Raw genomic sequence first — 14,772 nt, 5'->3', positions numbered from 1 at the left:
AAAGAGTCCCGGGTTCGATTCCGGTCAAGGGCACGTACTTTGGTTGCAGGCTCCATCCCTGGCCCTGGCCGGGGTATGTGTGGGAGGCAGCCAATCAATGTGTCTGATTGACATTGATGTTTCTCTCCTCTGTCTCTCCCCCTCCCTTCCACTCTCTCTAAAAATCAATGGAAAAATATCCTCGGATGACGATTAACAAAAAAGCAAAAACAAATAAAAAGTACTTAGATTCACAAACTCGCCCACAACCCCATTCCTGAGAAGGTCTTTCAGCTGCCTTCTCCACTGTCACCATGTGGAGTCAGAGGTCCCTCAGGCACTGGGGCACTGAGACTTGGGGACAGAGCGAGGACTCAGAACCCAGCAGGTATTAATTCCTGCCAAATGTCTAACTCGGGAGGCCACCAAGCAAAGGGCAACAGTGAGAATAATGATGCTCACGGCCTCTTATTGAAACCAACTGTGTGCTGGATGTTTAACAACTGTTTTTGTTTTTTTTTTTCATTTAGTCCTCACAACAGGGCTGTGACCCAAATAACACTGTCCTCAATTTATACACAAAGCAAAAAACCGAGGTGCAGAAGGTGAACCCAAGGTCACATTGTAGAGCTGGCCCTGGAAGCCAGGTTGGCTTGAGTCTGAAGGCAGGGCTCTGCTCAGCTCCCTCACGAAGTCCTCTACCAGCAGTAAGAGGTCCTGGAATCCTGCCTGGGCATGAGCCACTTTCTTGTGTTAACTCTTTGCCAGCTGTCTGGCCAACGAGCGGGTGCTTCAGCTTGAACTCCGGGACACAGTCGTCTGAGACAAGCCTATGACCTCCTGAACTTGCGCAGCTCAAACAATGGAATTCTCACCTAGAAGTTTTTTGGCCGACTAGAGAATTTGGATTTTGAGTTGCTTTTCTTCTCCTCCTCCTTAACTTGTTCAAAGGGAGAGAGAAAGAGAAGGGAGAGAGGGGGAGGGAGAGAGAGAAAGGAGAAAATGGGGCAGGGATATAAAGAAGGGAGAGAAGGAAATGAAAGGAAGAAAAAAGGAAGAGAAGAAAAGAGAGGGAGGGAAACAGTGGGGGACAGGGGAGAGGAGAGGGAGAGAGAAAGGGACAGAGAAAAGAGGATGGAAGGAAAACCCACCAACTTTGCAGCTGGGCACGAAGGCCCTCAGCAGCGCCCCTTCCCATCACCTGCGTTCTCTGGGGGTGTGAAATGTGAGGGTGCAGCCAGGACTCTGGAGAACTCAGTGTAGAGCCGTTTCAGGGCTTCCACTTAAACCAGCGACCTCCACTAACCTCCTCCGGGGCCTGTAGGAGCCCCCATTGTGCACCTGCCTGCGGTTTTGTGTGTGTGTGTGTGTGTGTGTGTGTGTGTGTGTGTGTGTGTGTTAACATCAGCTATCATGGTTGGCTGGCTCCCAATAGGGTGTGTGTGTGTGTGTTCTTTGTTGAAATGTAACATTTTGGGATTTTAAAGTAAGAATGAGGGAATATTGCCAGTAACTATGGAGAGACAAGAAAGCAAGTACCCAAGATTCCCCAAACAGGAGGTGCCGCATACTAAGCGGTGTTGAACGCAAGAGAGGCAGAGTTGACAGCCACTGCTCTGGGTACTGGCCGCCAACAATGAACACCGGTCGCATCACAAAGCACCAGAGTCAACAAGAAATTACAGTCCCTTTGTGCTCATCACTGGACTGGACGCTGTGCACCCCCAGCCTCTCCATCATCCGATCGGTAAACACTGGGCGCCAACTGTATGTCAAGCACAGGGCTGGGCACTGGGGCCACTGATGTGAGTAGACAAGGTGCCTGCCTCGGAGCTCACAGTCTACTGGGGAAGCCAGAGCTATGACCACATACCCAACACTCACCATAAGAGCAATGGCAGGGAGGTGCCTGGTTCCAAGGCCCATGGCAAAGGGAAGGTCAGGAGGAGGAGGTGAAGTTTGAGCCTTGTGTGCAATGAGGGGAGTCAGCAGGCGGGGAAAGGCTGGTGGGCATGGAGAAAGGACCCCAAGCAGAGGAGACCCAGCAAGGCCAGGAAGTGTGGCCAAAAACTTAGTTTCTCCTGGGTGGGCAGGCCGGGTGGGGATGGCTGAGAGCTGAGGCTGGGGCAGCAGAGAGAAATCAGGCAAGGAGTGTCTCCTACGTGATGAGCTGGACCTAGTGCTCTGGGTCAGTACTTCTCAACACTGGCTGCACATTAGGGTCATCTGAGGAGCTTTTTCACATCCACATACACACACATATATATACACTGAGTGGCCAGATTATTATGACCACCTGACGTTTATAGGCAAATTAACCGTATACTGCATCGTATGGGATATGGAAGACGAAGGCCTGTTCGAACACCTTTACTGTCTGCAGTTACCAAGATAAAATGTCTCCAATTCACACAGGAACACAAGGATTGGACAGTCGAGCATTGGAAAAAAGTCATGTGGTCCGAAGAATCACATTTCCAGTTGTATCATGCAGATGGCAGAGTGAGAATTACGCAGAAACAGCATGAAAGCATGCACCCCACATGCATGAGTACAACCCTTCAGCTGGTGGGGGCAGTGTTATGGTTTGGGGCATGTTTTCCTGGCATGATTTGGGCCCTTTAATTCGTATGGAACAACATCTGAATAACACAACATACCTAAGTATCGTTGCTGATCAAGTTCATACTATCATGTTGAGTATCCCAATGGAGATGGCTTCTTCCAACAAGACTGCGCCATGCCACGGTGCTTATATTGTGCAGGAGTGGTTTCAAGAACATGAGGGAGACTCTACCTTGCTTAGGTGGCCCCCACAATCATCAGATCTCAATCCAATTGAGCATTTGTGGGACGAAGTTAAAAAAGCCATCAGGCAGCTGGCTCCACAACCAGCTGGAGAGTGCTATTCATCAGGCATGATGTCAGATTCCTCGAATCACCTTTCAACATCTCATGGAGTCAATGCCAAGAAGAATCGCCGCAGTATTGAAGGCAAAAGGTGGCCCAACAAAGTACTGATGGGGTGGTCATAGTAATCTGGCCACTCAGTGTAAATGCATGTTATACGTCTGGGCCCCCCTCACTTCTGTAAGATTATGGGGTGGAGCCTGTGTAGATGTGTTCTTTAAGACACCAGGTAATTGTGATGCGTAGCCAGGTTTCGAACCTCCATTATCGACAGCCCACGTTGGCCTCCGTAAGAATGGGAAGAGCATGGGAAGGACAAGACCGGTGACAGCTGGGAGGTGTATTAGTTTGCTAGGGCTGCCGTGACAAAATACCCCAGGCTGGGTGCTTCAAACCACACACGTTTATTTCCTCAGTTCTGGAGGCCAGAAGTCCGAGGTGTTAGCAGATTCGGTTTCTCCTGAGGCTTCTCTCCTTAGCGTGCAGATGGCCACCTTCTCACCGGGTCCTCACAGGGTCACTCCTCTGTCTGTTTTGTCTGCATCCTCATCTCCTTTTCTTGTAAGGACACCGTCCTACTGGATTAGGGCCCACCTAATGACTCCACTGTGACTCAATTGCCTCTTTAAAGGCCCTATTTCCAAGAACAGTCACAGTCTGAGGTACTGGGGGCAAGGGCTTCAACATATGAATCTGGGGGGAGGGCACATAATTCAGCCCGTACAGGAGGCTGTCACAGAGGCTCAGAGGACAGACGAAGAAGGACAAATGTAGGCTGTAGGCTGTGGCAGCAGGGATGGAAATGGGAAGAGACTGACTGGCATGAAAGCTGCTGTGGACTGTAATTGATCAGATGATGGGGGGGATCAAAGACGACACCCCAGTCGCTAGCATGGGAAATGGTGCCACCGGTTAAGGTGTTTGTGAGGAAACGAGGGGAGGAGATGCTGGGCTGCCTTTGCGGTGAAGACTGCAGAGCGGGGCTTAAGAAACAGCTCAGATGGAGAGGAAGGTTTGAGCGTCATCAGCATGTGGAGGACTTGAAAGCAGGGTGTGGATGAGCTGAGACCCCTGCTCGCTGGCAGGCGTAGAGAGAGGAGGCTGTGGACCAAATCTGGCGGAAAAGCTAGTACTGAGAGACTGAGAGGAACACATCTGTGATTAAGCCACAAAAACAAACAAAACCCGAGAGCATCTTCTTTCTCTGCAATCGAAGCGGAGCCCCATGAAACCGTAAAGAAGTGACGTGAAGTGAGAGTCCTCATAAAGGAGATGAAGTGATGGGAACCGTGAGGTACATAAAAGAGACAATGACACAAGAATGAAGGAAAGAATTTCTGACGGATCCTCGGCTTGTTAATTAGAAGTCTGGCCTCCCAGATCTCCTCCTCTGTTACGTGCTGCTGCCGAGCTAATAGATTTCTCGACAAAAGGACATTTACATCAACGTATGACACCTGCTTAGATTCTCAAGCAGCCATTAATTACACATTCTTAAGAAAATGAGCTATGATGCAACTCTTCTAACTGTGTAATTCGTATCTGGCATTCTTAATCAGACGACTTTTCAGCTGCAAGATGGATCATTTCTATTCATCTTCGCTGGTTCTGACCAATTAAACATTTTCTTTCATAATCATAACGTTTCATGTGTCAAATCTTCAAAAGGAGAGGATCTTGTTAGCAACATACCATTTCCCGTTGCTAATTTATGCTGAATTAGGATTCTTAAAAGTATATTATACATATAGGGCATCATTAACATATCCAGGCTTAGTAGAACAATGGCAATATTATTTCGTGGCTTGATTTTGTATGAAATGTTTTTTTCAGTAGAATTAAAAGCAAAACTTTATCAATTAAATTAATTCCTGTCAAATGGCGATCAAATTTTGCCCTTGGCCCATATGCACTGAGAGAATACATACGACGATGATAAGAATGTGTAAGTTCATTGCAAAGAAATCACTTTCTAAAGGAATTCGATGTCTATACCGACAGCCTTTTGGTGTTTTATAGCCTGACTCATGTTTAATGTGCACCGACGGCATGTATCTTCGAGTCATTTATTTCATAACTGCGCAGCGGTCACTGTGGATTTCTTTTCCGGAAACCATCCATTCCCCATCATCAAAGCACACGGTTTCTGCACTGTGGGTTTCTGAGGGCACAGTGAGGGGTCTGGTTCCCAATTAGCTGCTCAGCCTGATTCCACGACCCTGCCCTAGCCAGGCCCATTCCCTTGGCTCACAGAGCATAAGCAGGGAAAATCAGGAGCGTATGGCCTAGAGCCGTGGTCGGCAAACTCATTAGTCAACAGAGCCAAATATCAACAGTACAACGATTGAAATTTCTTTTGAGAGCCAAATTTTTTAAACTTAAACTTCTTCTAATGCCACTTCTTCAAAATAGACTCGCCCAGGCCGTGGTGTTTTGTGGAAGAGCCACACTCAAGGGGCCAAAGAGCCGCATGTGGCTCGCGAGCCGCAGTTTGCTGACCACGGGCCTAGATCAAGGCCAAACCTGGCAACGCAGCTTATGTACTATCTGCGGCTGCATAACCCCAGGCACCCCTGTCATTTATATATTGTCTTTGGCATAGTTGAGTAGTTGCAACAGACACTATATAGGCAAAACCTAAAATATTTACTAACTGTCCCTTTACAGAGAAACATTGCTGACGCCTGGTACAGACTACTCGTGCTTCCTCTCGACCATCTCCAGTGCTAGACCATTAAAACATCTTAAATCCTTTCTGGAGAAAGAGGGTATATACACTGAGTGGACAGATTATTATGATCTCTGAACGCATAATAATCTGGCCACTCAGTGTATATCCTATATAATAAAAGGCTAATATGCAAATTGTCCCCTCGACCAGGAGTTCGACCGGCAGGCAGGCCGGCCAACCGCCCATGTCCCCTCCCCCTGGCCAGGCTGGCCGGACCCCACCCTTGCACGAATTCATGCACCGGGTCTCTAATACACACACACACACACACACACACACACACACACAAACTGAGTGGCCAGATTATTATGCGTTCAGAGGTCATAATAATCTGGCCACTCAGTGTATATAAAACACATTCCAAGAAGCTAACTGCATCAGGGTCTACTCCCACTGGATACAAATCTCTGTCATCTGGAGACAGCCTCCCTTTTATTCTTACTGTCTCCTTTCCTCATACCCTTTTATTTGCTGCCACCCATTCAAGTCTGGAAACAACCATTGGTTGGTCTAACATAACACTTTACACTCTGTGAGTTGATATGAGCCATTGATAGCTTTGCCCAAAGAGTCAAAAAGATTTGGGAGCCTCCGAAGTTAGGGGCTGGAGTTCGTGCGAGAGTCACATGCTGTCAGTCACGTGGGAGCACTGGGCCAGCAAGGCTACACAATGGGGATAGACACTTCTCAAGGCACCCAGCAGGGGGAGCAAAGCTAGGGACGGAGCTTGCTTCCTTATGTCATAGACCTTCTTGCTCATTACATACTGATAGGAGCCCTTGGTTTACTATCTCCCCCTTTCCATTTGACGCAATGTCCCCTAACATCTTTGGACGTACCATGTCACAGGGTCTTGGAACAAAGTCAAGACACCTATATTTGTGGTACACATTTTCTTGCAAAATCAAAATTCGTTCAGGGCCAGATCTACCCTTTGTGTACGAGTCTTCCCATTCACGAAAAGCTTTTCATAGACACATGGAGGATTGTTTCTACACTCAGCCTGAGAGCACAGACAGGAAACAGGAAGTGGAGAATGCAAGAAAGCTTTTCTCTCCATGCAGTGATGCTCATCCTCAGGAGGCCAGTGGAGGTAGACAGCCACAGGTGCAGGCACCTTATGAAAATTCAGGAAGCCCTGGTAGGCAGGGCCACGGCCACTTCCTCCCATTTGTCTTTCGTACCTGATCTCCTTGTAGCGTGTGCTGGTCCAGGGGTGTCTTGGTGGCAATGTTGCTGTAGTAGGCGTAGGACAGCTCCCAGTCCAGGGGGTAGTCGTCAATACCCTGGAAGTGTTTGTACCCAAGATTCATTGAAGACAGCCTCTCACTGCCCTGGCCTCCAACCAAGCTATACAACATGCCCTGTTAGGAGGAAATGGACAGTGTTCGGAAGGTTAGAGATAAGGGTCTTAAAATCCAACCACTGAAAGGTCATGGGGCCCGTCCTTATATGATCCGAGTCATTCCAAAGCACGTTAACATCCTTTAAAAATCTCTTTAGAGAAGGCACAGCCTCGTTCTCATAGCTTACAGATTCCCAGATATCTCGCCTTCTAAATGTCTAATAGCTTAAAATTCCTTGATTTTTGCCCTTCTTCAATGAAAACCGGGGCCTTTCCCTGCCTTCTCTCACAGTATCTCTGTGTATCCGCCGATTGCTTTAAGGGTCCCTGATCTGCTTCAGCTACATCATCTATGGCCAGGTGATCTGAAGACTGGGCCATGTCCCAACCCCATGCTCTCAGAATGTCAGTGTTAGGGTCTTTTGAGATCAACTGATGGAACAACCTCATTTCATAGTTGAGGAAATAGAGGCCCAGAGAGGTGAAGTCATTTGTCTATGGCCAACCAGCCAGCCACTTTGAGACAGAGACAGGGCTAGAATCTTCTAGACTATTCCAACTTTGTGGGGATTGCCTCAGGGACTCAGGAAAGCATGCCATCCCTCACGAGCTTCTACAAGCCAGAGGCAGGCTCAAAGGCGTCACCGAAAAACAAAACAAAAAACGGAGCCACTTGGGCATGTCTAAGCAGTATGACTCTCCAAACCCATGATGAACAAATCCAGAAAAAAGGTGACCGGGGACCGTTCAGCAGCACTTAACACAAACGTGATTCCAAATGTTACGCAAGTGGCATGATACATCTGGATCCAGAACCAAAAATGAAACTGCCTGGGATAGCTTCTATTTTGAAGGCTGGATGTGTCAATACTTGGTTTCTAGGTCCAAACGACTTCACTTAGCTAAGAAGTCATGGGGTAATGGTCCCACAGCCAGAGCAGTTACAAGAATTGGGTAAGAGGCGCCTGTTCGTGAAGGGCTGAGATTCTGGTAAGCCCTGCCCAAACTGTTCCTTAGCATGGACCAGTCACATCCCGGAGCCTAGGAAGGGATACTGAAAGCCAGAGCCTGTATTGAGCCCAGCCCTAGGATATTGATCTTTTCTTTTTTTAAGAAAAATATATTTCTATTGATTTCAGAGAGGAAGGGAGAGAGAGATAGAAACATCAATGATGAGAAAGAATCATTGATTGGCTGCCTCCTGCATAAACCCCACTGGGGATCAAGCCTGCAACCCGGGCATGTGCCCTGATGGGGAATCAAACTGTGACCTACTGGTTCATAGGTTGACACTCAACCACTGAGCCACACCGGCCGGGCTAGGATGTTCATCTTGATGTAAAGATTCTAAAGGAGACCTGGGAGCATGCACCTGTCCAGGTCCACCGGGGGCGTGAGAGCATTACTCTGCAAATATAACGTGGGTGATAGATACCCCTGGAGCCCATGAAATACTCTACCTGCAGCCGATCCCGAGGTACATTTAATCCAGTTTCATAAAAGACCGCGAGGTAGTAGGATGCTTTATGATACCCGCAGCAGCTGGCATCCATCAGGAGGGGGACCACGGAACTAATTTGGTGAAGACCATCAACACTGGAGAGTCTCTTTGCAGCCTTCTCAAATATCATCCCGCCGATCTCCAACACGGACTCATGTTGGTGCGTTGGCACTGTAAGTCACACAATTCACAGCCCACACAATTAATTACCATGGGATCGACGTGGCTTTTGAAAGAAGAGGGAAAAGCCAATTAACCCCCCTAAGTTATTAATATGGTTGGTTCTGCAGAGCCTTAAAATATACCACCTTGTGGGGAGATAAATCAAACCCTTTGGGGATGCCACGGTATCATTCTGTAAATAGCTTTTCCTTTGGCACCAAATGACAGCCTAGTATCCTGGGAAAAAAGGATGTGCCTTATATAGCTGAGACAGCGCCTTGGGAGTAATTTACTCAACCAGTATAAGTCATCACCAAATCAGGATCACCGAATCTTCCAGAGACTTTTTTCCCTCTAAGACTCTCTGAAGAAGAATGTGTTTTATTTCAGGATTAGTTCCTAGGTGCTGTTCTAAAATGTTGAGCAACAGAAACTTGTTTTGAGATGCTCTCCTATGTTTTGTCTCCAATTTTTCTCGTGGGTTTCTAAATACAATAACTAGTCAACGTTTCTTGAAGGCTTACAAAACGCCAAATACTGCGTTAGGTGTCTTAGGCAAATTACCAGTATGTCATGTAATCCCAACAATTTTATGAGGTGGTACTATAATTAGCATCCTCCTTTTTTTCGGAAGAGGGGACCGGAGTCTGGAGAGGTCCAATTAACCTGTCTAAGGTTACAGTAGCTGGCGAGAGGGGGCATGTGTCTTTTCGGCTAAGCTATGGGGAAGGAGGCCACCCAGCACCTGTACCCAGAGCTAAGAAGTCACATGTCCTGGCTCCTGGCACTCCTGCTCCAGCCCTCACAGGGTCTGAGCCAGCAGCTGGGCCTGTCTTTACTCTCTCCATCCCAAGTGGTAGGTGCTGAGAAAAAAATCACATTACTGAACAAATGGAATTTGTTCCTCTTTCTGTATTTTTTAATCCCTAAAGAAATAGCGGCTTTTTGTAAAAAAAAAAACAAACAGTTGCAGATTTGTATAAAAAAAAAACAGAAGTTCCCTCTGTTCCTATCCTTCTTCCCCCGCCCACCAAATTAAAACCCATTTATTTTCAGGAGATTTAAAAATAGTGCCCTTTTTATCATTAGAAGTAGTCATTGTTTCAGGGATTTTGCTTCAAAAGTACAATAAACTCCATTAAAGTTTTCTTCACTAATTAAAAAATGGGCTGTAAACAGGCAGCATATATGATTCTAATGAAGATTTTGAGAAAATGCTGCTGCTTTTGGATATTTTAATAAGAAGAATCATTATTAAATAAGAATTAAAAAAACAATCAAGTAGTTCAATATGTTTTTGTGTCAGGGGTAGCAAAATGATTCTCGTCATTTAAACAAATATTCTCCCAAGCCTTCTTTAATAGCGAAGGGAAACACTGTTAAAAGCTTGGTATGCATGCTTCCAGACTTTTCCTTTGCACAGACAATAATTCACATACACATCTCTTTGCATATATACATACACATATTTCTTCCAAAAAGTTCCTATAGAGTCTGACCCTCAGCTTTTAGAAATTAACCATATCTCAGCCCTGGCAGTCTGGCTCAGTTGGTTGAGTGACATCCCATGATCCAAAAGGTTGCTGGTTCGATTCCCAGTAAAGGCATATACTCAGGTTTCAGGTTCAATCTCCAGTTGGGGTGCATAGGGGAAGTAACCAATCTCTCTCTCTCTCTCTCTCTCTCTCTCTCTCTCTCTCTCTCTCAATCAATAAAACATATTTTTAAAAAATTAACCATATCTCTTGAGTATCTGCCTATGGCTGGAGGCTCATTCATTCTAAAGCTTCAATAGGATTGCATTCTAAAGAAGCGCTGCTGTCCTACCAGTTTTCTATCTTTAGACTCCTGGGTTGCTTCCCTTGGTTTTGCTATAACCAACAAGATGGCAGTGAGCATCCTTGAATAGTTCCCTCTGCTCATCTGTGGGGATATATCTGAATAACAACCCCCTTTTCCACCAGGAGTCTGGAGATCTCATTTCGGATGTTCCCTTTGCCTAGCTGAGAGAAGGATTCCATCCTGCTCCGCGGTCAGGCAGGATGTGAACCTTCCCTGGGTGCAGTGCCTGCAGCACTGGGATGGAGCTGCAAAGTAAATCCTACTTCTGCTTGTGCATATGTTTACTTTTAAACTTCCTCCTTTTTTTAACCCTCACCTGAGGAATACTTAGAGAGGAAGGGGGAGAGAGAGGGAGAGAGAGAGAAAGAGAAAATGAGAGAGAAAAAATGAGAGAGAGAGAGAGAGAGAGAGAGAGAGAGAGAGAGAGAGAGAGAGGGAGAGAGAACACCAATCTGAGAGAAACATCAATCCGTTACCTTCTGGATGCTCCCCCGACTGGGGATCAAACCTGCAACCCAGGTATGTGCTCTGACCGAGAATTGAACCAGCAACCTTTCGGTGCATAGAACAATGATGCTCAACCAACTGAGCCACTCCGGCCCGGCATTATGTTTACTTTTAAATATGTACCATCTCCGATGCCCTTCTGTCCACATCCAGAGCAGGGCAACATTAGCATTTTGTTAACAACTCATCCCTGCCTCACCTGTTCTGCCAAACCCCCAACCTAGATAATGAGTTCTGCCTGAGTGCCCACGGGGACGGGCTTTGTGGGCTCAGAGGAGAGAAGAGACTCCGAACCAAATGAAGCTCCAAATGAAACACTCGCCCCGCTGACCCCTGGCACAGAACCCCAGAAATCATTAGCGGAGTGTGCAGGTAGCTGGGGTTGCTGGAGAATGAGGAGCAAAAGGGAAATCATTCAGAAGCTCTAAGCCGTAGCGCAAAAACACTCTGTACACGGAAACGTGGGCAGGTTGAGACGGCTTCGTTAGTTCTTTCACATATTAAAATAAATTCCCCCCCAAATATACCAATCAGTATTTCCTCTGCGAAAGCATCTAAACAATTTTCTGCACTAGTGAATATAATAACAAAAAAACAAGTCTAGAGTAAAACTGCTCCTTTTTGCACATTCTTTAAAGTTCAAATTCTAACTGTAGCACAAAATCCAAGCCATGATGCCACTGGTGATAACTGTAGAACTGGCAATTTGAAAACCAGTTTAATGAAACTGTTAATTTCACCCATCTGGTTCCGCATATGCATTTTTTCTAGTCGATCTGTAACTAAAAAAACATGCCTTGTTTATGGAGATTAATGGTGTAATGAAAAACAAACAAAATAGGAAAAAAGAGACATTTTCCCATTTTCTTCTTCCTGCATCAGAAGCTAAGGACACAACCGACATCACTAGTTAATTAATCCTTACTGTTTTCCAGAAAGCGCAGCACTGTTTATTTCCTTCTTTTTTCTTTTTTATAGCAACGTCATAAGGTCACCACGGTGTGCACTTATCGTTACCAGAGGCAAAAAGCAGAAAATGAGAAGGTAGCCACTGGCCGGAGTGATTGCGAATTCAGAAGGCGAAAGACAGACTCATTTCTTGGGAGAGGAATGGGGACATCAATAGGAAAGTCATTTTTCGTTTCAAGCTTCCGAAAGGTGTAACGCATCCAAAGTAGAAGTTAGAAAGGGGGGGAAAAATGAAAGGAGAAAATGTCATTTAACCAGAAAAGTAAGATCTTCGCCAAGTTTACTGGTTTAAAAAACTCAGGGTGTTCCTCGTTTGCATTCTGGTCAGGTGAGCCCCACTGGGTTCCCGAGACCTAAGGCGGTAGCTTATTTCGATCTCAAAAGGAAACTATTTGAACTTTACTGTACTGTGCAAATTTTCTGGTTTTATACATGGAATTTCTCTCCCTCCTCCCTTCCCTCCCTCTGTCCCTTCCTTCCCAGCTTTCCGTACTGTCATCAGGGATTATCTGGGCAGGAAAAATAGGGCCCTTTCTTTGTGCTTCTGTGAGTTAAAAAAAAAATTATAATGCATGCTTTCTTAAATAAAAAAAATAAAGATGATAGCTCTGCAATGAACAACAATGAAATAGCCCTTAAAGGACACAGTATCCTGGAGTTATTAAGTCACATCATTTCCATGCTCTGCATTTCAGAGTCTCCAAGTAAACACTGCGATCGTGGGCCACAATGAGAAGAGTTCATGACAAATTAGAGTGAAGCCAGGGCGGCCGGCAACCTCGGCATATTGTGCAGAGACACCTCTTCCCCAGCGCTCAGCTCGGCAAAGCCTGGGGCGGGAGTCCAGCCCCGGCCCTGCAGGGAAACACAGATGGTGTCCGCCCTGGGGGCCAAGCCCATCCTCAGACCTGGCCTTCTCCCGAGAACCATTTGCTGGCAGAGCTCAGATTTCCTGGAGCCACAGGCTCAGAGGTGCCCAGGGCAGGATAAAAGGGAGCAAGAAGGGAGCAAGCCGTTCTGGCCTCGGGCAGATGTCCGGAGGGGCCGGCCAGCTCACCTGCTTCCCTCACTCGTCCCTCCCTTTCTTCAGATCCCACCTGCACCGGAGTCTCTGTGCCCTTTCTCACTTCTTCCACAACCAGCTCTCTCTGGCCTCGAGCCCCCCCTGTCATTGTCATCCCAGCCCAGTCCCCACCACCCCTTCTCCCTGGATGCCAGAGCCCCATTCAAAGGGGTTTGGGGTTCCAAGCATTCCATTTCAACAAGGAAAAGTGAAGGAGAGCAAAAGAAATAGCCAGCACACCTCTGAAATAGTGAAAAAGCGTGCGGACTGAAATACTACCGTCCTAGCATCAGAAAAAGCCCGAATGCTAATAGGGCAATTTCCATGCTCTGCCAGGAGCCATTTTCCTGGAGAACTGGAGGTTCCCCAGGAAACCACGCAGAGGCTGGCCAATCAGCATGGCCCCCCTGAAGACCTGAGCATGGTGGGGGGGCCTAGTGTTGGATGCCAGCCAGCAGCTGGACAGTGGTGAGCTTCGGGACAGAGCAGCCCAGGATAATTCCCGAGCCAAGCAAGAACATGGGGGTGCAGGGCGGCAGCCGGGCATGCCGGGAGGCAGGATGAGTATTTCTGCCACATCTAAATGCACTGCATAGAGCTGGGGCCCCGAGCAGCGCTGCCACCTTTAATTCAAAGGCATGCCAACTCTGGGAGGCGAGGCATTCGTCCTCGGATACTTCAGAGTGGGAACCACCAGAGGGGACAGCTGCATTTTACACCAGGTTAGCAGCGCATCAGCTGTCAGCATGAAGCCTCCCGCCCCCACGTTCCCGGGCACTTGGCAGAGATCCGTGTGGGGGCTGGTCCATGCTGTTCATCACAGTCGCCCCAGGGCCCAGCATAGTATTCGGAGGTACCCCAACACGTGGGTGCTCTGGACCTAGGGATTGTTTTACATCTGGGCACCCGCATACCTCAGCAACTAGACTGCCGACATATGAAAGCAAGAACTGTGAGGGCCCCATTGCGAGAGTCCTTTTGTAATGGGCGTGCATAGACTAAGAGGGATTCTGGTCTCTTGTTGCCGGGGAGAGTTGGGGGACAGTGTCCTGGGAGACCTGGAAACAGAGCTACGTTTGTAGAGGTGATCTCGGAGCCAGGACAGCAGCTCCTGAGAGGTCACAGGCTAAGGAGTGCGTGAGAAATGGGAAAAATACAGAGAGAAAGCAAATGAGCCCACAGAACTCTCCGGCTAGAGTGGTGTCACAGCTTGGCTAGGGCAGACCTTGAACTTGTGTCTCCCCGAAGTCTACCTCCTCACTCCTTGAGTGACTCACTAACCCAACAAAGACTGTTTTAGTCCTTCCAATGGGATCACCTATTCACTTAGAGTGCATTCAGTTACTCATCAAATACTTCCTGAGGGTCTTCAAAGAAATCCTACTCCTGCTCCTGTCATGTACGCTCCACTGTGGAATCGGACGGGCAAATCCACTGTAATGCAGTAAGACAGGGACTGTAAAGGGGAAACCTACACATTGGCGGGGACAGCCTGGGAGATGGAGCCGTCTGCCTGGGGAACAGGAAAGATGATGTGAGGAGGCAGTACCTGAGGTGGGACTTGAAGGCTGTTTGCAGGGCAGGTGAGCTGAGAAGCGTGGGTGGGTGAGGTATGTTCTTTGAGGGGAATGCTGCAGAAACACGCTGGGTGGGGTCATATGCAAGAATGGCAACTAAGCAGCTAACGTATGCCCAGCACCGTGCAGCACTGTGGAGAATTAAGAGTGTAAGTGGGGAGGAGAAACCAAGATGGTGGCATAGAT

At 47.4% G+C, this 14,772-nt stretch overlaps 1 protein-coding gene across 1 annotated transcript in view; it reads right to left on the bottom strand.

Moving 5' to 3' along the window:
- Positions 1–14,772, bottom strand: part of SEL1L3 (SEL1L family member 3) — a 111,143-nt gene that overhangs the window by 44,693 nt on the left and 51,678 nt on the right. Inside the window, exons 10-11 of the mRNA XM_079767438.1 lie at positions 8,426–8,637; positions 6,805–6,984 (exon numbers count right to left, since the gene is read on the bottom strand). Of these exons, the coding sequence (XP_079623564.1) occupies positions 6,805–6,984; positions 8,426–8,637 (392 nt within the window). The remainder of the gene's footprint in view (positions 1–6,804; positions 6,985–8,425; positions 8,638–14,772) is intronic.

This window comes from Cnephaeus nilssonii (genome assembly GCF_951640355.1).
Source record: "Cnephaeus nilssonii genome assembly, chromosome: 1".
NCBI classification, from domain to species: Eukaryota; Metazoa; Chordata; class Mammalia; order Chiroptera; family Vespertilionidae; genus Cnephaeus; species Cnephaeus nilssonii.
Note: the sequence above shows the minus strand (reverse complement) of the source record. Positions and strands in the feature narration are given on the sequence as shown.